This window comes from Pararge aegeria, chromosome 12 (genome assembly GCF_905163445.1).
Source record: "Pararge aegeria chromosome 12, ilParAegt1.1, whole genome shotgun sequence".
NCBI lineage: Eukaryota > Metazoa > Arthropoda > Insecta > Lepidoptera > Nymphalidae > Pararge > Pararge aegeria.
The window spans coordinates 15,707,977-15,735,630 of record NC_053191.1 but is presented as its reverse complement, the minus strand read 5'-3'; the positions used below and the strand labels follow the sequence as shown (position 1 = coordinate 15,735,630).

Here is a 27,654-nt window from a genome sequence, read left to right as displayed (position 1 = left end):
GCGCTCGCGTCGCGAACGTGTTTATATACAGTAAAGTGACGTCAGACGTGATTTCCTCTTGCCACGAATTTGAGTCACTACAACCGTGAGTACTAAATTATCACTTATATTTAGAACAATACGTTAAAACATTTACAGTTATCTGAAAATACCATGTACCTATTGTATAATTACCTAGTCGAGATTCGTTATAGTTATGTACAGCCTACTCACGTTCAAGTTTACGTTTTTGTTGTAATGTGGGAATATACCTAAACAAGATTCTTGTTAACATCACTAGCGGTTTGGATTGATTACGTATACGACATAATAACACCTGTTTGATGTTGTTATTGTATTACTTGTATAATAATTTATTCCCATAATAACAATTTAGAGCGTGGAATACTATTAGAACAGTCAACTGTATATAAAAAAAAGTAGGAAATACATTTTAAAATCGTCATCCGACGATCTCTTGCTACCGCTCACGTAAAAGCTGTATTAGAAGTCATTGGTATGGCGCGGAGCGATGGCAAGAGACCTGCTGGTATGAAGCTCGTTCCTTAGAAGCTGGGGTCGCTTTTGTAGGATCCAGGTTACCTCGCCAATGGTAGGTGCGGCTGTTACCAGTGCAGAGCTGCCTAGAGTCGCAGTTTCACGTTTGTGCTTATTGTAGTAGAGATTGGGACCGTGGGGACCGTGGGGGGCTCGACCTCTGTTTAAAGAATTTTCAATAAGGCTTGACGAGTCTACCGGTGATCCTAGAGCTGGCAGTTGGCCAAAGAATTAGTTTGGCGATCTAAAGCGGCAATGCTGCCAGCATCTTAGGCACTATCCCTCGCTGCAGTATTTTCGAAGACTTTTAAGATTTACTTTCGTTTAATTTTGATTATTTCTGTTTATGAATTAATTAACTTTACTTAGATTAAATATAATTCCAATTAGTAAACACATTAAAATAAATAAAAACTAACATTATAACAAAAATTATAAGCCGTCTAACTGTTCACTTATGGGCATATGGTACCATACATTTTTTTTTAAATCATACAAAAAAAAAATTGAATATAAATTTAAAATGGATTTACAAAATATCTATAAGACTGATAAGGGCACCGTAGGTCAGTGGTAAACGCCGCGAGTCAGAGAGTCGCGGGATCAAATCCTGTCGATTGTGATTTTTTTTATGTATGCGATTTTTTATCATTGTAGCTTTAACCAGCCCCTAAATAGAATGACTTTTCTTGCGGTTTATTTTAAGAAGCAATGTTTATTCGAAATCGTTCTCAGTGATGTTTGATGCATATCTATGATATTTGAGGATTATCGGCGCTTCTCACCTGGTATAGAGATAACTATAACACTTTTTATTCAGCTACAAATTAGCCCTTGACTGCTATCTCACCTGGTAGTATGTTATAATGCAGTCTGAGATGGTAGCGGGCTAATGTGGTAGGGAGTTAGGCAAGTCTAATAAACCCATACGCCTACTGGAATTTCTTGCGACGTCGTACTGGAACACTAAATTCCAGTGCCGCTTAGCGGCACGTCTTTATCGGTGGGGTGGTAACAGTTATACCCGAAGCCTCCCTCTAGACCAGACCAGAGAATCGAAAAAAAAAAATCCCAAATTTCCCAATTGCTGGGAATCTAACCCGGGACCTACTACTTAAAACCGCAGCGCTCACCGCTGCGCCAGGAGGTCGTCAAAAGGTCGTCACTTGACTAATCTACTCCAAGAATATAACCTTGACCTGTTGCTGCAATCAACACAGTATGTGGACTATTCGATTTTTCCACTCGAAATCCGTTCTTGTACAGGTATTGGATATGGCTAGCATGTTAGCTCATTGTCTCTACACGTTACTCGTATTTTTTTCAACAGAGATAGACGAGATAATGTTTAGATATAAGTCTCTCATTGCGTGCATGCTAGCCCTGCAGAAGCAGTTAATATAAAGGTCTTAACGATGCACTGACATCGCGGCGATCCTTCGTTTCGAAAGAAATTGAGTTTCGCTTGTTTAGATACTTGATAATGAGCCTGCGAAGGTTCGTATTTCTCGTGTGCTCTAATTTAACAGAAAGTTGGTGTCGGAATCTTCTCGGTGGAATCTACTTTCCGAACAAGTGTAGTCATTATGTAATGTAATGTAAACTCATTATGTAATGTTTAACCCTTGTCGCGAAAACAATGGGGTGTGTGTGTGTATGTGCGTGAGAGCGCCAGTGTGCGTGCGTGTGCGTGTGTGTGCGTGTGTGTGTGTGTGTGTGTGTGTTTGTTATCACAACTCGCTAAAAATATAATATGGCTATCTATGGCTAATAAAATGAATGAATGAATGAATACACTTTTATTGTACACCAAAGAAACAAAAAGTAGTTACAAAGATATAAATACAATCAAGAGAGTACAATTTGGTGGCCTTATCGCTACATAGCGATTTCTTCCAGGCAACCAATGGCGTAAAAGGAAAAAACGTAGAAAAGAGGTAGGTGGAATATGGTTTGACTATATATTTAAAGTCGAGGATTCTTAAATGGAACGTGAAAAAAGTAAATAATTTAATTAGCGTGTAAATGTTAACTGCTGTTACAACTAAATAAGTTTAGATACAAAGGTACAAGTATGAAGTACGTCATGATAATTAAACAAGAACAATTATCTTACCACCTTTTGACGTAAGTAATTTAAGATCACAGATCAGATAGACAGAGAAACATGCTTTCGAATACGTAGTCCATTGTTAGAATATGAACCCATCTAGGTATTTGTTAATAATAATAATAACAATTATAAATTTTCTTATTTAAGGTCAAATACTAATATGTCAAAAATAAAAACAAAAAAAAAACGGTAAAGAAAATAAAGATTACGACAATAAAACTTAAATAAAATTAAGTTTACAATAAAAACAATGGAAAAATAATATCAAATATTACGGCTTATATTTTTTGTAAATATTAACGTTAGCTTGTAATTATTACTAGCCCGTGCAACTGCGTCTGCACCAACTCGGTTATTACCGGAAAACACGCATAAAATTACATTTTCTAAAAATGAATCCTAGCTAGATCGATTTATCGCCCCCGAAACCCCCTGTAAACTAAATTTCATGAAAATCGCCGATTCCGAGATTCCAATTATATATATATACATATATATATATATATATATATATATATTTATATATATATTTATACAAGAATTGCTCGTTTAAAGATATAATATTATGTGTTTTCTAATTGTAATTATATTTATGTAAAAATAAAACTACTATTTATAAAAACAAAAATTGAAAATATCAAAATAAGTCATTAAATAATTAAAAAGAACATCGAGCAACAATTTCAAATCAAAATAAACACTTGTAACAAAGTTTATTGCCGTTAAGATTGTGTACAGATGTTCATAGATTCTAAATTGCGGTGATGAGTGATGAGATAGTGATCAACTAGAGTAAGTACGTAAGTACTATTAAGTGGGTCTTCCAGTATCTTTGTCCACTGCTATGCAGTGGCGTGCACAGTTGGACCATTCCTCCTCCGTTGCCTGTTATATGAGAATGTTAGTGTAGGCAGCGCTTTTGTGCATGTATGAATTGCACGCCAGTGCACTTTCCTAGGGGTATTCGCACTCCACGGTGCCGCTAACGTCCAGTGACTCCCAGCGCTCGCTTGATGACGTTTGTTGAAGGTCTTGCATTTCTCAGAGCGGATTCTTCACTCAAGCAGCTTGGGACCCCAGCGTCTATCACAACTTAGCTAGTGTTACTATGGCTTCGCTTCTTTTACGGATCTCCTCATGTCTGATCATAGCTCTTTGTATCTCCCACTGCGTAAATTAAGGCTAACAATTAGCGACCATGTGTCACAACCTAAGACATCGCAAGCAATACACACTCAACGTCATTGAATTGGTATGTTACAATAACTGCTCAACACTGTCCAAATTCTGTCCCTTTATTTGCACACGAAAATGTACAGAAGAAGAATAAAAAAAACCACAGACAAAAGCAGTATACAAAAAACGGCCTTGTCACTTACTAGCGATCTCATCCAGGCAACCTTAGGATAAGGAAAACAAAAGGATAACAGACTTTACTTAGACTTTAGAGTATTGTTTTAAGATAGAAAAAAAAACTAGAGATAAATAAATAAAAACAATATGTTTCAATATTGTTTTTATTTATTTAATGATAAAAAAAAGTAAATTTTCTTCATGAATATAGTTTTATTGATATTGTCGTCGATGATTGAACTTTTTACACGGACGAAAAGTTTTATTTATTGACTTTATTTTTGTTTTGCTCTGATCAACCAGTTTCGTACTTATAATTAGTAACATTCAGCCCTCAATCAGTGGTCCTCTTTAAAGTGCTAGATAAAGCACGTAGATAAAGACGGCACTTTTTCCTAATATTCTTCAAAACCACTGCCCCCGTTAGCCCCCGATAACGTGGATAGATAAAGGGGTTGTTGGGACAGTTGTTTAATAATTTTATTGGAATCCTTATGTCCCCGTTTAACAAGGATAAAGGGACGATGGGAATACATCGTTATATTTACAAAAGATTACATAAATAATAAAACAAGTAAGAAAAAATGGAGTATATATACGTATCTCCTACGTGCCTACTCATTGTGTAGCACTGGAGATTTTCCATAAGTGCACTAAAGAAAACGAAGTATCTAATTAAAAAGAATTGCTTACTAAATAATTCTAATAATAATAAATGACCGCATTGTGAAAACTACTAGGTATGTACTTATTATGTAATCATATGCAAAAAGACCGGTTATTTTCGAGTCAGAAATGCTTAGAGATAGTTTCATAATTAATATATAATCAGTACATTAGAAATCACTTTTGTAAAGAGGTACTTACGGTTACATATCGTAAATAATTGCAGGACTCGCGAAAATCGAACCATAAATCAAAAGTGCATCAATTCCGCGGTAAGACGCCTTATTTTTATAATTGATAAAAACTATGAAAATATAAATGAATAATTATAATCCTACATTCACTTAACTACGGGCGTTCCATGCAGCAGAAAAAAAATGAGTAGGTATTTACCTAATCTTTTTAGCCGCTTCCCAATTTCTAAATGCAAAAATTTATGTTTTAATTTGTTATGACTATACTTCAGTTATTATGAACATTGCTTTAGAGTTACAGCATATCGGATAGATTAAAGGGGCCGACGATATGTCCGACGATAAAAAATACCTACAGTAAGTTTGTTTAGGCTTATGTCAATTTGGAAATACCCATAACTGTTTGTATCTAATAAAGTGACCATAGTAACATAGAAGCGGACTCGGCAGACGCTGTCTTGCCCCATGAAGCAGTGTTTGGTCCAATTGTGTTTTCAAACCATCAAGGTACATATTGAAATACAAAAATTAAATTTTGTATAAGTCGGTTTAGGAAGAGTAAGGTGACAAACACGCGTAAAGAAGATGTACCTATATTATAACATATACCTCTATTGTAGTAAAGAACCAAAGGGTGAAAACCCGTTAATTTTAGAAAGTTTAGCTTACTTGTTCGTGAGCGATTCACCGCAATATCTAGAATCTAGAGCTCAGGAGATAAACTGCGCGCAGTCTGACAAAATAGCATTTTATTCTAACAACAATAGCAATTCTGAGTAATTTAAATTGCAAAGCGAAATTATCCGCGAATGTCTTTTGAAATATACCTACCTAGTCTTTAATAGAAGTAAATAACCAGAACGCCCGAGCAATTAAACATTTCGTTGGATTAATATTTTCAAAAATATGTGGAGCTTTCACGTAACTACTTATAGATTGTAACTAAATATGCGCTGTTAGCTTAGTCGCCTCACTTTCGGAGGGACCGAGTTTGATCCCGGAACGCACCTCTAACTTTTTAGAGTTATGCGTTTTCAAACTAGCAAATATATCACAGAAAACATCGAATCTGCACGACTGTAGCGACTGAGAGTTCTCCATAACGCTCTCTTAAGACGTGTGAAGTCTACCAATTCGCACTCTATCAGCGCGGTCGAAACCTTATCATTTTGAGAGACGCCGATTCCACCATGCTGTAATGAAGTGATAATGATGAATGTAAAAAAAATATCGTAACTTGAAAGTTAACAATTTAATATAACAAAAAAATATGCACTGTCAGTAGCTTGAACAAATTTCTAGTAATTAACAACATCATCCTGCCAACCCGTATTAGTGCAGTGGGCTTAAACCGAAAAACTCTCTCTCCTATAACAAAGGAGTCCCAGTGCCCAGCTGTGGAACATTAAAAAGCTGAGGATCATGGAAGCTGATAAAATAACGAGGAGACAAATTCCTTTTCTTTTTGTCTTCTCGTTCTATTATAATTTTATTTTAATGAAATTTATAATTACTATGTTTGGTATTTATTGATATTGATTTATTGATTGAAGTTTATTTTAAAGATGTCAGCCTTTAAGGCACTTGGACACCTCAATTCTCTCTGATTTCTGTTTGTAGCAATGTGGCGATTCTTTCACTAGTACGGAATGCGGAATTCACAGTTACTTTTCTTAAAATATAACCTTTTGCTCTACCTACCTTTACATTACTTCTCTTTTATGCGCAGTATGGGGCAGAATAAGAAAGCCAATTACTAAAATGATTGGTTGTAAACATAGTGCAATCTTTTCTCTGAAGATACAGTGTGAAATGTTGGTGAAACGAACAGCACTATTTTTGCACTAGTCAATTTAGTAATTTGATAGATTTGTGTATCTTTACGTCATTTAGTACCTTCGTAATTTTTTTTAGTGGTTCGGTATCGGTAACAGAATATATTTCCGCTAAATTTTTCAAACTGTTTTTTTACCAAGCTTGAGCATAAATTAAGCAAATCATGGCCACTCGTAATAGGTATCTACCTAAATAAATAATAGTCACTACCATCCACCATACCATAGGCTGCATTATCACTTACCACCAGTTGAGATTGCAGTCATGGGCTAAGTAGTGGATTAAAAAAATACATCGTAATGCATGCGTAAGTAATGGGGTTTTCAATTTTAATTGTTTAAGTTATTAAATGCTTTATTTTATGTAATTACCGCTGCGACGATAGGACCGAGTGCGAGAACGTTGATCGCAAGTTAACTCTTACAAAAAATATAACAAAAAATGTACCCGTTAATTTCTGTGTCGTTAAGTAAAACATAAAAATAAAAAGTTTATAAATTTGGTTCATGTATGACATATTAAAATATCCGCAATGTAAAAAAAAATATTATGTCTACACTATACTACTTATCTTATAGGAGTTAAGCCAAATAGTAATGGTCTCCGTTAAAGTAATAGACAACGGGGTCAACGGGATGAGTTTTTTTTTTATATATGTCTTCAAATCTCACTGTCCCCGTAAACGGGAATAGACAACGGGGACGACCGGTCTATCGTCTATGTGGCTGTTGATTTTCAGACAGACTTTTTTTCGGAAATCTATAATTGGAACCGGTGGTAGAGTCATAAATAACAGACTTCCATTTTGCCAGATACTACATGATGATTGAGCAATCAACGCCCACTAGTAAAATACTTCAAAAAAAACTTATATTGCAACAATACAGATAATTTATTACCATTGTAGATTATGCGCGTATATCGCGCGATATATCGCGTTCAAGCCGGTATGGCTTGAACATGAAACACATAATTTTTATACACACACACACGATACACGTTAATTTTTTTTTTATTTCCGTGGGTAGGTTTTACTAGCAACTTTTCCGGGATAAATGTTATCCTATGCCCATCTCTAGGATGCAAGCTACGTTTGTATTTTCACCAAGAAAAACAAACAAACAACAACTTTAGGAGAGCCGTAGCTTAGTCGGTTAAAGCGTTCAGGCCGCGATTGCCAGAGATTCGCAGGTTCAAATCCTGATAGATATGAAATTTTTTATATCCATTTTATATTTCAAAAATTGGTCGTTCCCATATTTTTTCGGTGCTGTTTACGGTGCTTAATTAGTTCCTAAATTTGCTTATTGGCTAACAATTGGCTACAAAAAATATTTTATCAATACAAATGTGTATCCAGCTTTATACAACTAAGTATTTAAGTAAGCATTAAGAAAAATTGCTTAGTTGAATGGAAAATTTATACATAGACCAATAAACTGAAGAATACGAAAATTGATATGACCACCAATAGATTTTTATGGCGAAACTACGATTGGCTCGTTTCATAATCGAAGTTGGGTCAAAAGAATAAACATACATATTTCCTGTTCACGTAATGTTGAAAAATAATATCTTTGATAGATAACATATGCAAATCTACGACCATAAATATCTGCCAAGACAGGCAATTTCAGCAAAGGTTTTGTAACTTTAAACAACTTGGAGAATAGAACCTGATTGTAATTATTGAATAAGTATTATGGAAAAGAGCAACTGCTGAGTTGGAAAAGAGCAACTGCTGAGTTTCTTGGCGGTTTCTTATCGGTAGAACCTTCTTTCCGAACCGGTGGTAGAGCCACTACAAACAGACATACTTACTTGACGTTTCGTTCGTGCTTGTGGCCTACTTGAAATAAATGAATTTTGAATTTTGAGTACTAGCGTTCCTTGCCCACGGGTTAAAAAAAAACGTGGTTATTCAAAAATCCAGTACCACATCGGTACTGGATTTTTATACCATTTGTTTTTTTTACCTTTTTTTTTATTCCACTACAAGTTAGCCCTTGACTACAATATCACCTGATGGTATGTCTAAGATGGTAGCGGGCTAACCTGTTAGGGAGTATGGTAGTCATACCCCTAATAGGTTTCTACGCGTCGTCGTACCGGATTGAATTACAACATAGCACATTATAAACTCAAACATCAATCTATCTGAACTTATAGTACACTTTTAATTAATTACAAAGAGATATTTTCTTCAATCTTCCTTTGACACCGTCTGTCCTCCTCTGTGCCTCTTTTTTTTATATGACCTTCCTTTTTGGTCTGGGCTCCTGTCATTTTGAATTCCTACTCCAACTTATACCGAACACAGATTATGCATAATTTTGACCCGTCTAAACGATAGATACTATTTATCTTTAACCAAGTGTTGTGTTCACTTTGCTAAAACAAAGGCAGATTTGCTAACATATATTGTACGCCACGCAAGAGAAGAGGATATGACGGCGGCTGATTTTTTTAAGCAATGTTGAAATTCGCCGTTTTTTTTTTTTAATACGGCTGTCTTGCGTCTTGTCATGCGATTAAATCCCCTGAATATTCTCTGACAGGGGATATAAGAACGTGTCCACCTGCTAAAACACGGGAATATGGAATAGGAGAAGTTAACCGCAGTTTATTTTTACACCTTTATTATTTGGATATTATTTCCACTTGTGCGTATCTCTGAATGTTGATAAAGCTGTGGGAGAAAATACATTTTTATCCTTTCCCCAGGTGGTGCTCGTTTTCGCACCAATAAGCTGTTTCTATTTTGATTTTCTCTGCCCACACAAAGTAATAGTAATATGAGTGTAAATCAGAAAGTTAATGTTGACGTTTTAAACAATGAAATAGCCCACTATGTTAAACAAAACGACCGCAGAGAGGTAACTAGATTTCACTTGGCACAGTGCTCGGTATTTTACTTACTTTCTAGAGAATAACCGTTTTGTTCACTATTGCTAAAGCTGTTGGAGCATTATCGATTTAAGATTTTTCATGGACCATTAATATTAATTACAATTGGCTTTAGAACGTTTAATGGTTAATGGATCTCTTGGAGATGTCTCTTAAAAAGATCAAAGTTTGTATTAAACGTAAGCTTATAGAAAGAAGTAAAGTTAAGGAAGACCTATTATAGTATTAAGGACTATGTCAACGATAAAAATGCTTGGGTGTAAATAATTGTTCTAACCAGGTTGCTTCTTAAACAGTTTTAAATGACAATGTGGTATGGAGATAACAAAAAAAACTGATAAGTTTGTTGTGGGCTTCTTCTTAGTCCAGGGCGCGTTTAAAACCCTCGTAGTTTTAGTTTTAAGTTGACGAATTTAGCTACGCCATCAACTTACTTCTAGGTATGTCATATTTTACATGTAATGTGGGCATCAAAAGTGCCATCTATGTGCCTATTTGAATAAAGAAATATTTGAATTTGACTTTAACATAAAAACCCATGAATATGACGGATCCTATATTATAAAAATTATAATATATAAAGCTGGAGAATCTGTATGGTGTAATTTATCACACTACACTTATAGCACTAGACAAATGCTCGGCAATGAACTCTCTAAGCACGTTTCGCTCAGACACCGGAGCATTCTCTGGAGATGTTGACTCTACAATGAATAGTTGTTAAGAACAAAGCCTTCTTTAACTTATGACACCCCCGTTGCAAAAACGACGGGGTGTCATAAGTTTGACGTGTCTGTGTGTGTTTCAGAATTATCTCAATGGGTATCAAATGAAAGAACCTTACTTTTAGAATATTGTACACAATTTTAAAAATCAGGGGTTCTTTAAATTTTAATTCTATCCAAGTATTTTAGACTAAACTAGACGAGATTAAAACTAGATCTTTCCGTCTTAAAATAATCAGCCTACGTTGCAAAACGACTTTGCGACACATAATTTAAATTTACATTTTATACAATATGTAATCAAATTCAATAATTAACACACTTTTCAATATCAAATGTGAATACGTAGTCGTATAGAAGTGAGAGCTGAAAGATACTGTCAAACATATGTGACAAGTTGGGGACAAATCTAGGTACAGTATGTTCGCTCTAATCGTTAATGCGCTTTGAAAACGGCTGTCGGCTACTTCAAAGACTCGGCACGGGAAGGAGACATTTTTCTCCACGGGAAAGAATAAAATTTTATCTTGTCCAGTAGCTTTAACAACTCTCCGATCAATGGCGCACATGTAGAAATAATTTAAATAATATAGGTACGTGTAATAATAAAAGGGGGTAAACTTCTCCTATTCCCTGTTGGAGCACTCTGGCAGTACGACATGAATTAAAAATTCAAAATTTAAAATTTATTTATTTCAAGTAGGCCGCCCCGTCAAGTCTGTCTGTTTGTAGTGTCTCTACCACCGGTTCGGAAGGCAGATTCTACCGAGACGAAGCCGGCAAGAAACTCAGCAATTGCGTCTTTTTGTAACATTTTAGATTTGACATGTAAATGTTATCCCTTGTCAGGATAAAATTTTTGTCTCCTGCCTAAGTTAACCGTGCAGCTGGTGTGGCTGTTGGAAAAATATACTTAGTTAATACACTCAAATAGTGTGCAGTACACCTACAGGCTGTTTTGGAAATAGTGCAGATGTGGAAATAATGAAATGTGTAGGCATTTAATCACATAGTACAAACCTCATTCACAAAAATTAAACATCGTAAAATGTTCATCACTAACAGTCAGTTATCAGTACCCATACTTTATCGGATAGGTACTTTAACTTTTAATTTTCCATTGTTTCAAAACAGACAAAGATATATGACCGAAAACAGAACACTATGATTTATATACACACTTAGGGCTTAACAACCTCAAATTACACATTTCATACCACACAATTCAATAGAAAAATTAGTAAAAGCGGTTTCTTAAGTAATTTATTTTGTTTTATACTTATAAAACTTCGTAACTAATGCTATAAAAGACCAAGCGAGAGACCTTTGTGTCTCGTTATTCAAATTTCATAACACATAATGAGAAGATATGAAAATTACTGATTAATGTTTTTTTGTTATGTTTGCGAAACAGATGTTTATTTTCGCTCATGACAAATAGGTATTGTTGTCGTTTAATTTTCTAACACACGTACGAACATAAATCTGACACGCACACTTGATATATTGTTGTTTACCTTTTGCGAAGTATCCATCGAGGCTAGCAAGGCAAACATTAGGTAACATCTTGTGATATTGTTGAATAAACAGCCGGAACATTGGTCTTTCTTAGAAATAACGATGAATTATACTTAATTGTGTTTACGACATGGGGCCACTGGAGGGCCAGTTTCGCGCTTTTATGTTTTAAGATCTTAGCACAGTTAGCACAGAATGGAGAAAAAAAAATTATATCCCTTGATTATTACCAGCCAAAGCATGGTAATAGGAAAAATTATTTAATAATTCAACCGAAGAAGTGATAGCCCAGTGGGTAGGACTTCGACTTCACTTTCGTGGAGCCGAGTTCGAATCCCATGACTAAAGTTTGTATGTTATCTGCGTTTTGAGCAAATAAAATATCACTTGCTTCAACGGTGAAGGAAAACATCGAGAGGAAACCAACATGCCAAAGTTACATACAACCTCAAAGTTGTGTGGAGACCACCAACCCGCACTGTGCCAGCGTGGTGGACTACGGCCTTAATCTCTCCCCATTGTGGGTGGTGACCCGTGCCTTGTAGCGGGACGGTAGGGGGTTGATATGATGATGATGAATGTTATTATTTCTACCCGTGCGCCTAGTCGGTTTGTAGCTAAAACTTTGGGAGAAGATAAATATTGCATCCTTTTCCTGGGGAGAAAAATATCCCATGCCAGTTACGGCTAGCCGTGCTGATAGTATTAACGGAAAGGAAGGTTTACAAGTAACCACCCTCATATTTTATTCGTTTGTATCTTCGATCTTTAATAAAAAGGTTTTGAAAACAAACCTTATTCAAAAAAAAAAAGTCAAGTTTTTTTTGTATTCCTATATAAATAACCGTACTTGCTGCTGTCGCATAAATGATGTATTATTTCCGCAATTAAACAACATTCACGCCTGTGCACTCGAAAGCGAAGATGTTTTCAGTATATCAGGGTACATTCACATTTTTCCAGTTATACATCTTTCGATTCGCGCGGGCCACTAAAAACCGACACGAAGTTAGCTATAAGGTTTGACAGTGTACCTTTACTTACAATTGTCAAAGTCTGCGGGCTCATTCGGTAATTTAATTGGTTCAATTGTACAAAAAATCTCTAATTTTAATGATGAGTGAAACTTGGTTGTCCGATAATGAGTCTATTAGTATTCCAAATTTAATTATGTTTATTGTGTGCACTTCTTTAATTATGTAGAAATATTATTTTTGTGATATTTAAATAAACTTTATTTAACTAGACAATGCGTTATAGTAAAACTTTCAATGTATTTTATGCATTACCATTTTTCGCATCATGTCGTTTTTCCTAAAAACTCTGCGTTTTAGATAATTTTTTTGAAAAGATTTTTATCTTGTTACGCCAAAGAAGTGTAACTTATAACGCGTGTACATAAGTAAACACGTGTTTTTTACTAATTTAAATTATATAATTGACGGACCAAGTAAATGGGCGGATGTAGTAAGTGGAAAATAATCGCCAATCGTATCAAAAGACCAACACTACGCAGGGCATTTCAGGACCACGTCCTGCAAGTCCCATGCAACGTGCCCTGTGTCCATCAACCTGAGACATGTGCCTATATATACGATTATCTATCAGAGTTATTAGTAATTTCGTCTTTATTGGCCATTGGAAGCTAATTTTTTATCAGTATAATGATTACTCAGATGTAAACATTATACTGATAAAAAATTAGCTTAGTCAGTTTTTGTTGTTAGCCCTTGATTGCAATCTCAGAAGGTAAGTTATGATGCAGTGTAAGATGGTAGCGGACTAAACTGTTAGGGAGTATGGTAGTCATACCCCTAATAGGTTCGAACGGGACACTAAATAGCTAAGCGGCACGTCTTTGTCGGTAGGGTGTTAACCAGCTACGGCCAAAGCCTCCCACCAGACCAGAGAGGAGAAAATTCAGAATGGAGTTGAGTTTGATAATTTTTTTTAGATTATTATCGTTAAAAAGTCTACGGTCTACTAAATTTAAGGCTATCTTAAATTTGATTTATCAAGCTGTCAACAAAAAGTTGCTGCCCAAACTGGTTTTTCGATTTGCAATTTTTATAGATAACAAATAAAGTTACTCAAACTTATCTAGGCGGAGTTTGAAACTAGGAGCTGCATACCACTCTGCCTGTTAGTGAAAAGTAGGAATATCATATCAATTTTAGAGCAACTTAGCAAAGTTGCTAAAATTGAACCTTTTGGTTCATTCATCTAACATAGAAAACTAGATTAAGTTTTTATTAGAACTAATTTTTTTTAGAACTACAACTAAATTGAATGCCAAATCAAAAAACAAACGCAGACGAAGTCACGGGCAACAGCTAGTTATTAATAAATTTTTCTGACGATTGCGAAATTCTATAATATTCTATGACAAGGATATATTGGCATGTGCTGATCTAACCTTCAATTTTCTACCCTCAAATATTGTCTATTCTTTTTTCTTTCAATCGCGCGTAAAGGTTACACGCACACACTTTTTGATTTATAAACTAACTGATCCGGCGCGGTGAGGCGTACTACCTTAGAATTAATAAATGTAGTGTAGTTATATTTATCGATTTTCAGTACTTTTTCACAGTTTAAACCTCCCCGACTTTCTAGAATATTTTAAGACCTAAATAAGCCAAATCGGTTCTCCGCCGTTCTCGAGTTTTAGTTAGACAATCGACCAGCAATTCATATTTTTATGTATAGAGTGCAGGTAAGCAAACACAGAATTAAGATCTTACAGAAACCGTGTACACGACAAATATTGAAGCATTAAAAATCCCTCCACCATAGTAGTGTTTCTCAAACAGGCAGGCAGGTACTTCATTTCCTATTTTCCTAATAATTATAGTATTTAGGACTACATCAACGATTAAAATGCTTGGGTCTACATTATTGCTCTAACCAGATTGCTTCTTTAATAGTTTTTAATGACAATGTGAGATGGTGATAGCAAAAAAAAAATATCAACCGGCTAAGTTTGTTGTGGGCTTCTTCTTAGACCAGTGCGTGTTTGGAACCCTCGTAGCTTTAGTTTTACGTTGACGAATTTAGTTATCGCCACTTAAATATTTGACTTTGACATTTCATTTAGCAGCTGACAGTTTTTTTCTCTAATGTTCTAAACGTTTACCATAAATTAGGGAAAATGGGAAAGTTTGTGAGCTAGACACTTTCCGCTGGTATAAAGCACAGCTCGGAATTTGGTCATTAGCCCTGGTATCGGAATCATTTCGGTTAAGTAAACATCTTCAAAGAAAATAGTTGCTGTAATATAATTATGTCCATAAATATATAAAATATGAAGAGATGTCTTTACATAAAAAAGCATAATTGGTCACTTTTATTAGCATCCTAAACCTAACCTAACCTAACAAAAACAGTCTTGCAAGTCGTACTTAAGTGGATTTTATTTAAGAATTATATTTTTTTTGATCGCATCAGGTAAAGCATTTTCGTTGTTTTTGAATGCAATGCCATTTGGTGTAAATTACCATAAATATCTTGTGAGGTTACGTTCAGATGTATTAACGAGTTATTCTATCGTCGGTAATAATTGACCTATTGGAATTAATAGACATTATTTAAGAGTTGAAAATTTATTTTAATAAAAATCATTTCAATGGGACGATCACATAAACATTTATTTAACTTAATAACTACATGAATAAAATAACTTTGGTAAAACTAAGAGTAGATACGCCTCCTTCTTTTGACTTCTGTAAAAAGAACTTCCCGTCAATACATATTAAAAAAAAGAAAGAATATTATAAAGGGAAGAGATTTGATTATTCTTAGGTATTACACCTACAGAACTTTTATTGAGTAACATAAGAAAAAAACTAAAAATATAGAAATCTATTATACAAAGTGTAAATGAAAATCGTTACATTATTTCACAGGCTTTAGAGGTATAGATTTTAATTGCTGTCTCTGAGACTTGCCTATCCGTGAAACCGAAACACTAATATTTTTTTAGTAAACCACTGCCTTAGTTTTTAGTGAAAAAAATATACAGCCGTAAATCACATACAAAATTAAAATTACTTAATCTAAGAAATCTATCGGTATAGGTCACTGACCTCTATTATACTATAGTATATAATAGAGGTCAGTGGTATAGGCACATTCATAGGCCCTCTCTAGATGCGCGCGAATCTAAACCCATATGCAGGTGAATTAAAACCCAAATGATATAGGGTGGTGGACCAGTCGTGCAGACCTAGCCCATGCTGGCCATATATGGGAGTTGGGGGGCCTTTTACACTTTCGAGCATATTGTGGTAAATTTTAAGGTCTCCTTGCGATGTTTTTCGTAAGTAAAACGTACATTTGTACCCCAGATTCGACCCACGATGCCCTGATAGGAAGCAGACGTGAAGCAAAGCAACGTATAATAAAATAATAAAATTTAATGGTTTATGGGGTTTGAATGGGTATGAGGTAAAAAGACGACGCGCGACTTGGTCGGCTTATGAGTCAAAATAAAAAACATACTCGTAGATTGTAGGTATATTATTTGGTCGCGATATGTCGCCTATTTTTAGAACTTAAAAGTGAATAGTACTATAATTCCGTCATACGTCATTTGGCGTAACTTTAGGCGTTTCATTTTAATTAATTTTAACCATCGGAAGCTCTCAAAAGGATTTTTTTTTCGCAATTCCAGCATTTTTCATTCATGCTCCGCTTCTATTGATCGAGCGTTATATTACAATATAGCCTATAGGCTTCTTCGATAAATGGAATATCCAACAGAAAAAGGTTTTATCCAATTCAATCCATTAGTTCCTGAGATTAAACCGTTCAATCAAAAAAACTCTTCATATTTATTAATATAAATACTAAATCAATGTATTTCTTGTTTCAACAATGGTCAAATTTAATATTGCTGTATCTCTCCTCAAAACGTAAACATGATGCCGAGTGTTTTTCAAATCGGACCAGCAGTTCCTGAGATCATCGCGTTCAAGTAAACAAACAAACTCTTCAGCTTTAATATAGTAACAAATTAAATCAATGAAGTTAGTATAAGATGTTACAATAACAATTGTAAGTACTCAGTCTGCGTTGCAAGTTTACTGGTTTCTGTACCCTCTGTGGTTGTTACACTGTGAATGTCACAGATTAAGATACCTACGTCAATGTCTGCCAACGTCTGTCATGTAATATGTCAAAACAAACATTTGTTATTTATTAAATAACCTCTAAATTCTCTTAAATGAGAAGCTAATTTTACTGAGCCAGTTGTAAAGGTCTCCTAAATTTGTTTCAGAAATCAACAAAATGACGGAGCAATCGCAGATACGTGCTTTTTACGCGAAAAAAAACTTCTTCATTACCGGCGGCACAGGTTTCGTGGGGCTATGCCTAATAGAAAAGATATTACGAAGTATACCAGATGTTGGGAACCTATACTTGCTAATGCGACCGAAGAAAGGGAAGGAGATCTCAGAAAGACTGGAGGAGTTCCCAAGCAATCCTGTAAGTGAATACTTTAGCAAAATATTACATTATCTATAAAGTCATTGACCTATAAATTAGGGTTGCCAGAATCATTTATTTTATTTAGTGTAGATGGTGAACGTTGTGCAAATTAAATTTATTGTTTATATTTATTGTTAAAACCATTTTAACTTTATTTTTTATTACACTACAATTTAGCACTTGACTGCAATCTCACCTGGTGGTAAAAGATGATGCAGTCTTAGATGGTAGTGAGCTGTAGCAGAGTATGGTAGTTATGTTGTAGTACCCCACTCCCCTAATCAGTTTCCATGTGACATCAAACTGGATCACTAAAACGCTTAGCCATAGTCTTAGTTGTTGGTAAAGTTATTTTTGCAGCTAAGCAGCATTGTCGCAATGATGTGTTCTGGTCTGAAGGACATGGTTGCTTGTTTTATCAATGCCTCAGGTTGATGGACACAGGGATAATTCTGTGCAGGATGTTTTCATTGAATGAGCTGGGAAGTTTGGCTCTGTTTATAGGCAATGTTTTTCCATTTCCCATCAGGTGGGTTGCATCCGATTGGTCCATCAATTGATAATTATAAAAAAAAAATTGGCTGTTGATTGTCTTTTCCACAGGTAGGTCTTATTATAGAAAACCTTACACTGAAATATTAGGATTCTACATTTAAACATCTTTGGCCATTCTAAATTGAAATTTTTGGTTTAAAATTAAAAATCAATCCATTAAGTTCTACGAGTTGATTAGTTTTTTTTTCTAGATCTTCGAAAAACTTCTAGAAACAGAATCCAAAAACATCTTTAGTAAACTGATTCCTATATCCGGAGATGTGGGTTCAGAAGACCTGGGCTTAAGCGTCGAGGATAGACAGGTTTTGACAGAAAACGTTAATGTGGTGATACATTCTGCGGCTACTTTAGACTTTGAAGAGAACTTGAGACCAACTGTCAACATAAATGTTTTGGGTACAAGAAGGATAATGCAGTTGTGTAAGCAGATTAAAAATTTAAAGGTAAGTTATCTATCTATTTTTCTAGTGGTGGGGCCTAGTATGACAGATGCACATTGACCATTTAGGATTTTATTTATTTATACATTTACCTTGTATTTTGTTCTCTTTATGGGGCAGTGCTGTTGAACAAAACTATATTTATACTACAGAAAAAAGATGTGTGATCGATATATGAACTTAGAACATGCAAATCCCTTCGTGCTAAATTTGAACATAATTTTAACAACAGTAGCCTTCTTATTGTATAATATATATTGCCCTAGGTTGCATAGGTTTTTTTTGTTGACTTCTAATGCCTCTAATGCGGCCCTTCTTTTGAATGGTTTTATTAGCACTCGATAATTCCTGGGAGTTGTCTCCAGCGAATGAGTGCATGCAGCGAATGTGGCTAGTTGCAATAGGTTTATAGGGTGAGTTGCGCAAAGCTTTTTGATAAAGGTTTTTTTAAATAAAGTTAATTAAATATGTTTTATTTTTGTTTTTGGTATCCTTACTAATGATGAAAAGCTACTTTTTATGCCAGGAAACAAACGGTTCCCACAAGATTTGTAAAAACCATAATAAAAGTAGTTATCTTAATAATTCTAATACATCACCGGCAGGGTGATTACGTATCTCGCGACAGGTTTACGACAGGCGTAAATCTTGCAATCACTGCTGTCAAACGTCACTTTTGTTTATTTATTGTATGGAAAAGTGCCGCTCCATGTTTTCGACACCTCTAACGGTCTACTTATTGTGATTGCTTAACAGGTCATGGTTCATGTATCTTCAGCCTTCGTGAACTCATACTTAACCGAGGCTCATGAAAGGGTCTACGATGCTCCAGCTGAAGTTGAGAGTATCATCAATGTGGCGCAGAAACTTACAGACCAGGCACTAAACGATATTGAGAGGACGTGAGTATTTTATCGATCAATAGAATCTGTGCTTTCACTGATGAGTATAGGGATTTCAGAAAGCCCGTCGAGAAAATTAATTAATTTAATTAACAGTTACACAGTAAATTAAAAATAGTACAAAATATATAATACTACTTAATAAGGCTTATTTTGCATGTATATTGTTTATCATGAAACCCAAATTCAATGATACTGCTTTAGACTGAGTCGCAGTTATTATCACCCTTCTAAGGATCGAGAACCATACACTTAAATGAAATCTAGTTCGATGAATATAAAAAAAAACCTTAAAACGTCCAGATGGTTATACCAATATATTATTATTATCTGTTTGCAGCCTCTTGAAAAACCACCCAAACACCTACACGTTCACGAAGCACCTCGCGGAACATGAAGTTAAGGATTGCTCCGACATGTTCCCTTGCACCATCGTTAGACCCACTATGAGTAAGTTTATACAACGTGTAACCAAATTATGAAATAATGTTGAAGGATGCATAAGAATATATCATAAGAAATCACCCTGTAAAAATATTAAATCAAAAGAAGCACATTTATTTTTCAATACAAACGATTTCAAAACCTTTTAAAGTTTTTATTTATGACAACCCTATTGAAGATAAAAGACCGACACCGACCGACCTACGCTACGCGACGCGTACCTAATAAACTGAGAAGAGTCACATCATTTTAAAGAAAAATGTGTTCTTTCAGTTGTAGCATCTTGGAAGGAGCCTGTACCAGGATGGACTTGTTCTAAAGTCGGACCCCAAGGCTTTCTTATGGGTGCTGCTAAAGGTAAGGGTTTATTTGAGTCAATGTTTATATTGTCTATCTTCAGCCTTTACCTGTTTATATAATACTTATACATAAAAATAATATAATTTAAAAAAAAACAGGTTTCAATTTCATAGATAGTTTTTTTAATATGTTTGGTTTTATTACTGGATTTTTATACAACTTATTTTTATATAAACTATTTCCTTAGGCTAAGTTTACTAACAACTTAACTTAATTTTAACTTTGTATTTTACTAACCATTTATGGATCCAAGTCGGTCGAAATAAATGAATTTTATTTTATTTATTTTATTATTTAAAAATCTAATGACCAATAAATTACTCAAAACATTTTTTACATTTTTGCAAATGTTGTAGATATAGTACATACATAAGTGCAGCGGCCAGGAGTGGACGCCTATTGGTTGACATGATGCTAATGACGATGAATTCAAGCTAAGCCTTTACATCGTCGGTTTTGAAGAAGAGTCATTTTATTTTTTGATTGTTTACAGGTGTGGTCCGTCGATTGCCACTGGCGAAGGAAAACATCGCTGACTACATTCCGGTGGACGTAGTCGTTAACCAGTTACTGGTAGCTGGGTGGCACGCAGCGACGGAAAAGTGAGTCGTCAACATAGTTAGCAATGTTATACGACCTGTAACGGAATTACGAAACACTGTGCATAAGTATATTTCATAAGGAATCGCTTTGTAAAATATTTCTTTTTGTGTGCAAACTAATTCAAAAATTTTAAGTTGTTACTTGCGACAGCCCTATTGAAGATAAAAGACCGACGCGTGCATAGTACCTACGCTACTCGACGACTACCTTATAAAGTGACAGGAGCCACTTGATTTTAATTTTGTATGTGATGTTAGAAAAATCTATGGCAAAGGTTTACTCAAAAACTAATATCGGTTTCACAGATAAGTCTCAGAGACAGGTAACCTCTCAGCTTTAGTGTTAAGTTTACGAATGTAGATATCGTCATCGTCACAATTTTTTTTTTTATGTAACGTACGCATCAAAAGTGACATGTATTGAGTAAAGAAATATTTGACTTTGACTGTCCGCAGGCCCGGGCTCACAGTGTACCACTGTTCGTCGTCCACACACAAACCGTTCCGCTGGTCGATGCTGGAGCCAGTTGTCAATAACATGCTTCACAACTACCCACTCAAGAGCGCTGTCTGGTGAGTCTACCAATATTGTATTTGACAATTTGAATGTATTCTCACGTGCTAGATTTCGTTAACTTTGAATAAGAACGCCCGAGGACTCTGACCCGAGAAGAACAAAGTTGATAATGAATGAATAAATGAATGCATTTCTGTTGTACACTAAAAGAAGTATTGAAAAACATCAACCATTAAAAAAGTAGATCGAAACTGCAACGTTTCCTACTAGATGACGCTACAGTCGCTATAAGACTGATGTGAAAGGCATATACTAATTTCGGCATCGACGGTAGGAGAGCCGTAGCTTAATTGGCGAAAGCGCTCAGGCCGCGATTGCCCCAGAGTCGCAGGTTCTAATCCTGTCGGTTCCGAAAATTTTTATATGCATTTTAAATTTATTAAATCAACCATTAAACCATTTGGCGAAATGATTATATTCATAAATGGCTTATAACTGTTGGAACGTTGGTTGGTCACGAGGGTTTGCGTATAATCACCACGCTGGGCACATCCCCTACTTGCCTCGTACGACACACAGTAGGGCTAGCACAAACAGGAGACAAAAATGATATCCCCGGTTATATCCACAGACAGGGGATATAATTAACGTGTCCACTTCCTAAAGCACGGAAACACGGAATAGGAGAAGTTAACCCCCGTTTATTACACATATACTATTTGGATATTTATTTATTTATTTTTCTTTAATTGGAAAACCAACAGTTGTAGATACTAAATAGTTAACAAATTGGTTGACTTGAAACTAATAACAGGTTTCCACAGATAAGTCTTATATAAACAAGGGTAACTGATAGAACCCAGCAAAAACGCAGCAAACTATAACTAAGTGTTAAGTTTACCTAGCATGCAACAGTTTATGTACTAAGTTGCGACGTACACTGTTCATATTATTTCCACATGTGCGCCAGTTCTCTGAGTGTTGATGCGGCTGTGGGAGAAGATACATTTTCATCGTTTCCCCGGGGATATAATTGTCTCCTGCCCATGATAGCCTAACCGAAAACGAAGTGTTGCTGTCCTTTTCGCATTGTATACCGTGGAAAAGGATGGAAATATTTAAGTAGCTGCAGAGGTTTTTGTGACAGAGCTCGTACGGGGATGTAGTTTATTTCTGTCACAAAGCAGCATTGTTGCAATGTTGTGGTTGATTGTCACAGGGCGCCAAATTACAGTACATGTTCCTTGCATTCTCTGCGAAGTCGTGCACTGTTTATAGGCGATGGTTTTATCATCAGGTGAAAAACAAAATTATGACCATTAAAAAAAGCTATTTTCAGGATTAAATTTAGTTTTGTTTAGAGATTTATGCGCAACAGAATCTGTTCGATTGTCTGAGACCTGCAAACTCAAACAAACAATTACTAAATATTGACGGCCGACTGGCGCAGTGGGCAGCGACCCTGCTTTCTGACTCCAAGGCCGTGGGTTCGATTCCCACTACTGGAAAATGTTTGTGTGATGAGCATGAATGTTTTTCAGTGTCTGGGTGTTTATATGTATAATCTAAGTATTTATGTATATTATTCATAAAAATATTCATCATTTATCTTAGTACCCATAACACAAGCTACGCTTACTTTGGGGCTAGATAGCGATGTGTGTATTAGCGTAGTATATTTATTTATTGGCGTGGATTCCACAGGTACCCTCACTTGGACTTCGTTTCATCTCTGTGGTTGTTCAGAGTGTCGGCGATATTCGTTCACTTCTTCCCCGCCATTTTGTTGGACCTGCTGCTGAGGGTAACTGGCGGGAGACCAATGTGAGTAGAGTTAATACATAATCCTACTATCCTACTATCTTACTATCCTACTAATAGTATAAATGTGAAAGTGTGGATGTTTGTTACTCAATCACGCAAGAACGGCTGTACGGATTTGTATGAAATTTGGCATGCATGTTGCCTTTGACATAGGAAATAAAACATAGGCTACCTTTTATCACGATTCCTTTGGTAGTTACCGAGGTAAAATAAAAAATTGTTAACGAGCGAAGACCCAACACTGAAGTCCACGCAGACGACGTTATCGTCATCATCCGATAGACATCCACTGCTGGACATAGGTTTTTTTAAGGGAGTTCCAAAGTCCACGGTTTCGTGCCGCTTGTGTCCTGCGACGCGCTTGATGTCGTCGGTCCACCGCGTTGGGGGTCGAACAACGCTGCGCTTATCTGATCGGGGTAGGCATTCCAGCACCTTGGGACCCACCAACGTCCATCCGTTCTCCGAGCTATGTGCCCCACCTATTGCCACTTCAGCTTTGCGACTCGTTGAGCTATGTCGGTAACTCTGGTTCTTCTACCGATCTCCTCATTTCTGATTTGATCACGCGAAGATACGCCGAGCATAGCTCTCTCCATCGCCGGCTGAGTGACTCTGAGCTCTCTTAAGAGACCAGTCAGCAACCATGTTTCAGGACAGTGTACTTACGTGGTGTTTAATGATTTCAGTCTGTTCCGATTACACAAAAACGTATGGAACTCTCTAAACCGATTGGAGACATTCATATTCACGGAGTGGAGGTTCTACAATGAGAACACTAGAGAATTGGCTGAGAAACTGAATAAAACCGACTCGGAATTGTTCTTCATTAATATATCCAGTATTATGGTGAGACATCATTATTTTCGTATCTATTTATATTATGATATCACCACCATCATATCCACCGATTATCGGCCCACTACAGGGCACGGTTCCACAATGAGAAGGGGTTAAAGCCGTAGTCCACCACGCTGGCCCAGTGCGGATTGGTGGACTCTACACACCTTTGCGAAAATTATGTAGAACTCTCAGGCATGCCGGTTTACTCACGATGTTTTCCTTTAACGTTGAAGCAAGTGATATTTTTAATTACTTAAAACGCACAACGCACTGGGCTATCATAGCTTCATATTATGATAATCTATAGTAATGTTGTATAGAGGAATCCTTTTTTGTTTGTTTGTACCAAACAGGCTGCGAAACTAACTACTGGACCTATTTCAACCATTTTTTCCAATAAAAAGCTGAATTAACACGAAGTTATATGACCTTTTTTCTTACCTATGGTATAATTTAAAAAAGTGTTAAATGTATGTACCCTTTAATTACTGTGCAGACTTAATTTAATACTGATGCACTTAATTCATTACATTTTACATTTTATGCACTTAAAAAACAGTTATTAATTAATAGTAAATAATTCTGTCAGTTAAAAAACATTGCATTACTCCGACGCTATGCCTTATTACAGCGCAGAATATTTGTTTCAAAGGTATTTTTTTGTCTTAATATATATATATTTATCAATTTCACAGTGGGAGGAATACTTCGTAAATCTACACTTGGGCGTGAGGAAATATCTGAACAAGGAGAGTGAGAAATCACTGCCGGCTGCCAGAAGTAAACAGACTGTGTAAGTTTATATTATTGATGATTTTATACACGTTCGGACGAAATTCAGAAAAAGTGAAACGCTAGCTCGTTTCACTTTTTCTGAACTTTGTCCGAACTTTGTACAGGTTATTTAGTTTCAATGAAGTAAGCGAATAAATTTATATACCTTTTTATAAGACTTCATAAAATACTATCAAATAAAGCCTTAGTACAAGATTTTCTCGCTTGCAATCGAGCAATCGTTTTCGAATATCAAACTCTTTTCTCTTACTGCTTTTCGAACCGGTGGTAGAGTCACTACAAACATACATACTTGACGTTTCAACAGTGATTATAAAGTAGGCCTACTTGAAATAAATGAATTTGAATTTACCTCCAAAGTTAAATGGGACTAATGTAATAATATAACTAGTTGTAGAATCGCAAATCCTTGACTTCTGATTCATTTGGTAGTATCTTATAAACGTTTAGCTACAAGCCTTACCTTACGTATTTTAGGCAAATTTGAGCTTTAACACAACATCAATGAGATCCATTTAACCCTGATGTTCGTGTGTTTCGATACTCAAAAATGACTTCTCGATTGCGAGCGTGCGAATCTTGTACTAAGGGTAAATGAATATAGACTTTTTACTAATCAATTTATCTATATTTTCAGGTTACTAGCGGTGCATATAATCTGGCAAGCATTAGTGATATCGCTGTTGTGGTATATATTTGCAAGCATCACCGGGTTTGGTATGATTCTCACCGCGTGGGCACCTCCAGTTATTTATTTTGTATACAGCTTCCTATAATAGGTAAATGTAACAAAACTTATCTGTAAAAGTATTAAAATTATAAATCTCTACTAAATTAAGGTAATTAATAAAATATAAACAATTTGGTTTACAAAAAATAAAATTAACGAATTAGTAAATTGTTGTACGAGTATGGTATATTGAATTGTATAGCGCGCGAGCTGGAAGCGAGCACGATAAGGAAGCCGAGTATACGATCTATGCATACGCGTTTCATACGTCGTTTTTCATGACATTTCTGAGGAAATGGAGGCTAAACTTACAAAATGTTCTCGAATATTAACTGTAAATTTTTGCTGATTTCCCATTGTATGGATGTTGGCCAGCATGGTGGATTCACACATTTTCCATTCTGAGAGGAGACATAGTGGACCGGTAATGTAACACAGTTTGAGTAATTTTACCTTCATATTATATATGTTTAAATTTATTGATAGATGCAAGTTTTATTAAAATAAAATCTCAAGATGGTTAAGTTTTGTAAACCGATGTTATCCAATTGCATCACAAGAGTAAATTTTGTACAAAATCTTGTTGCGAATCACTAGTGATAATTACATTGTACACACCCTATACTAAGCCATTTACGCGCATACGCATCGGTCGATCGCTTTCTATGACGCCCGTGTATTGATGGTCCTATTAGTTTATTTAAGAAATCCCTTGTGAGTTGCGTAGCATGATAAAGAAAAATTGTGGCCAAACCCAAAAAAAAACCCTATTGCTACGTTATAAAAGTTATAGCGTGGCGATAGGGTGATTTTTTTCGGTTTGCACACAATTTTTCTTTATCATGTTACGCGACAATAAGGTATAACAGCTTTTACGAAATAGACTTTTTGAGTTCTTGAGATTTTCAACGTATTCGATCGTGTGGAAGTTAATATGGTTTCACAGTTTTGTACTAGATGGTGCTCGTTCGATTCCATAACATTCGTAGTTAACTTGACGCAATCTTATAGGTAAGTACGTAGGTCAAAAATCTTACAATACGTAATACTCTGTATTTTTATAAACTAAAATTTTTATGTAGAATTTTTCTGTATGTTTATGTGGTGTACAATAAAAGTGTATTAATTCATTCATTCATTCATTCAATCATACATTCATTCATTCATTCGTAACAAAAGGGAAATTTGAACAGCTGAAGTTTCAAATAAGGATTTGTGTGCAATCTATTTAACTGTTAGAGTTTGAGAGTTTTCGCTTATGACGTTATTTACTTTTATATAATAGCAAAAATAAAATGTAGCGATGTAAGATTAAGAAGTATTCTAATTTAGTTACTTATATTTAAGTCTCATTGGCCTCATTATGTTTCCTTGTACTACCAAAACTCTAGGCGGCAAGGTCGGTTCGACCTTCTACCGACCGACTTCACTCTGAAGTTGTAGTGTTCCGATACTCGACCGTGCAACAGGGCTATTCTGTATCTCAATAGTCACGAAATATAGTTAGCCACTGTGGAATCTTGCGAACAAATAGCGCTCGAACCTATATTATACATGACGAAATTGTATTGGACAACCGAGTTGATATGAACTCAGAAACTTAGGTTTGGGAATGGAAAATATGGATTTATCAGGTGGCAACTTTCCACAGTGGCTAGAATTTGGTGTCTGAGATACAGTATCAACCGATACTTATTAGTTTCAGGCGCGGAAAGTAGACCTTATTTTACATATTTTAAAGCTTAATTTCGTCCACACGTCAACCTAGCCGAACGTTTGATAAATACATCAGTAGGTTTTAATAGGAGAAAAACTTCGATATTTTCTAACCTTAGTAGGCCTAATTTATAAGCACTTTTGAAACGTCAAGTCAGTCTGTTAGTAGTGACTCTACCACCGGTTCGGAAGGCAGATTCCACTGAGAAGAGCCGGCAAGAAACTCAGCAGATTGCTTTTTTCCAACATCATTTTAAAGTTTATCAATCTTTAGAAATTTTCTGTTTTGTGAGAGATGAGTGGCCTGCTTCCAAGCAGCCTTGTCGGAGGAATTCATCAATTGTGTAGTAACCCCGATTTCATCATCATATCAACCATTACCGGCCTACTAAAGGGCACGGATAGGATGATGGCTTATTCCATTATATATTCCATTCCAATATCGTTAAATAATAAGATAATCTAATATAAGAAATTTAAGATAGTTAAGTTATACCAGTTTTATATAGATAGTAATGCAAAAATCTCCAAAATATTATATTTTCTGTTTCGCTCGCTCTTTTGTCGTTTATAGCCTTATATCGTGG

The 27,654-nt window shown here is 35.5% G+C and overlaps 1 protein-coding gene across 2 annotated transcripts; it reads left to right on the top strand.

Moving 5' to 3' along the window:
* On the top strand, positions 1-25,869 carry LOC120628150 (putative fatty acyl-CoA reductase CG8306). Of its 2 annotated transcripts, XM_039896378.1 has the most exons (12): positions 1-85; positions 17,128-17,336; positions 18,086-18,337; positions 19,091-19,236; positions 19,577-19,686; positions 19,954-20,037; positions 20,534-20,642; positions 21,099-21,215; positions 22,864-22,983; positions 23,673-23,832; positions 24,522-24,619; positions 25,259-25,869. In XM_039896378.1, the coding sequence occupies exons 2-12, from the start codon at positions 17,139-17,141 to the stop codon at positions 25,395-25,397; spliced, it is 1,533 nt and encodes a 510-aa protein (XP_039752312.1). In that variant the 5' UTR covers positions 1-85; positions 17,128-17,138; the 3' UTR covers positions 25,398-25,869. The 2 variants fall into 2 exon arrangements, with proteins under 2 accessions (XP_039752312.1, XP_039752314.1); XM_039896380.1 differs by lacking the exon at positions 1-85 and having other exon boundaries at positions 17,011-17,336.
* Positions 25,870-27,654: the final 1,785 nt, after the last annotated feature.

What these genes read in the sequence shown, in the direction of transcription:
- LOC120628150 (XM_039896378.1), top strand. Translation starts at nt 17,139, where the DNA reads ATGACGGAGCAATCGCAGATACGTGCTTTTTACGCGAAAAAAAACTTC. An exon ending in CATCGTTAGACCCACTATGA is followed by an intron (nt 19,687 to 19,953) that starts GTAAGTTTATAC and finishes GTGTTCTTTCAG; the next exon opens with TTGTAGCATCTTGGAAGGAG. An exon ending in TCTTATGGGTGCTGCTAAAG is followed by an intron (nt 20,038 to 20,533) that starts GTAAGGGTTTAT and finishes GATTGTTTACAG; the next exon opens with GTGTGGTCCGTCGATTGCCA.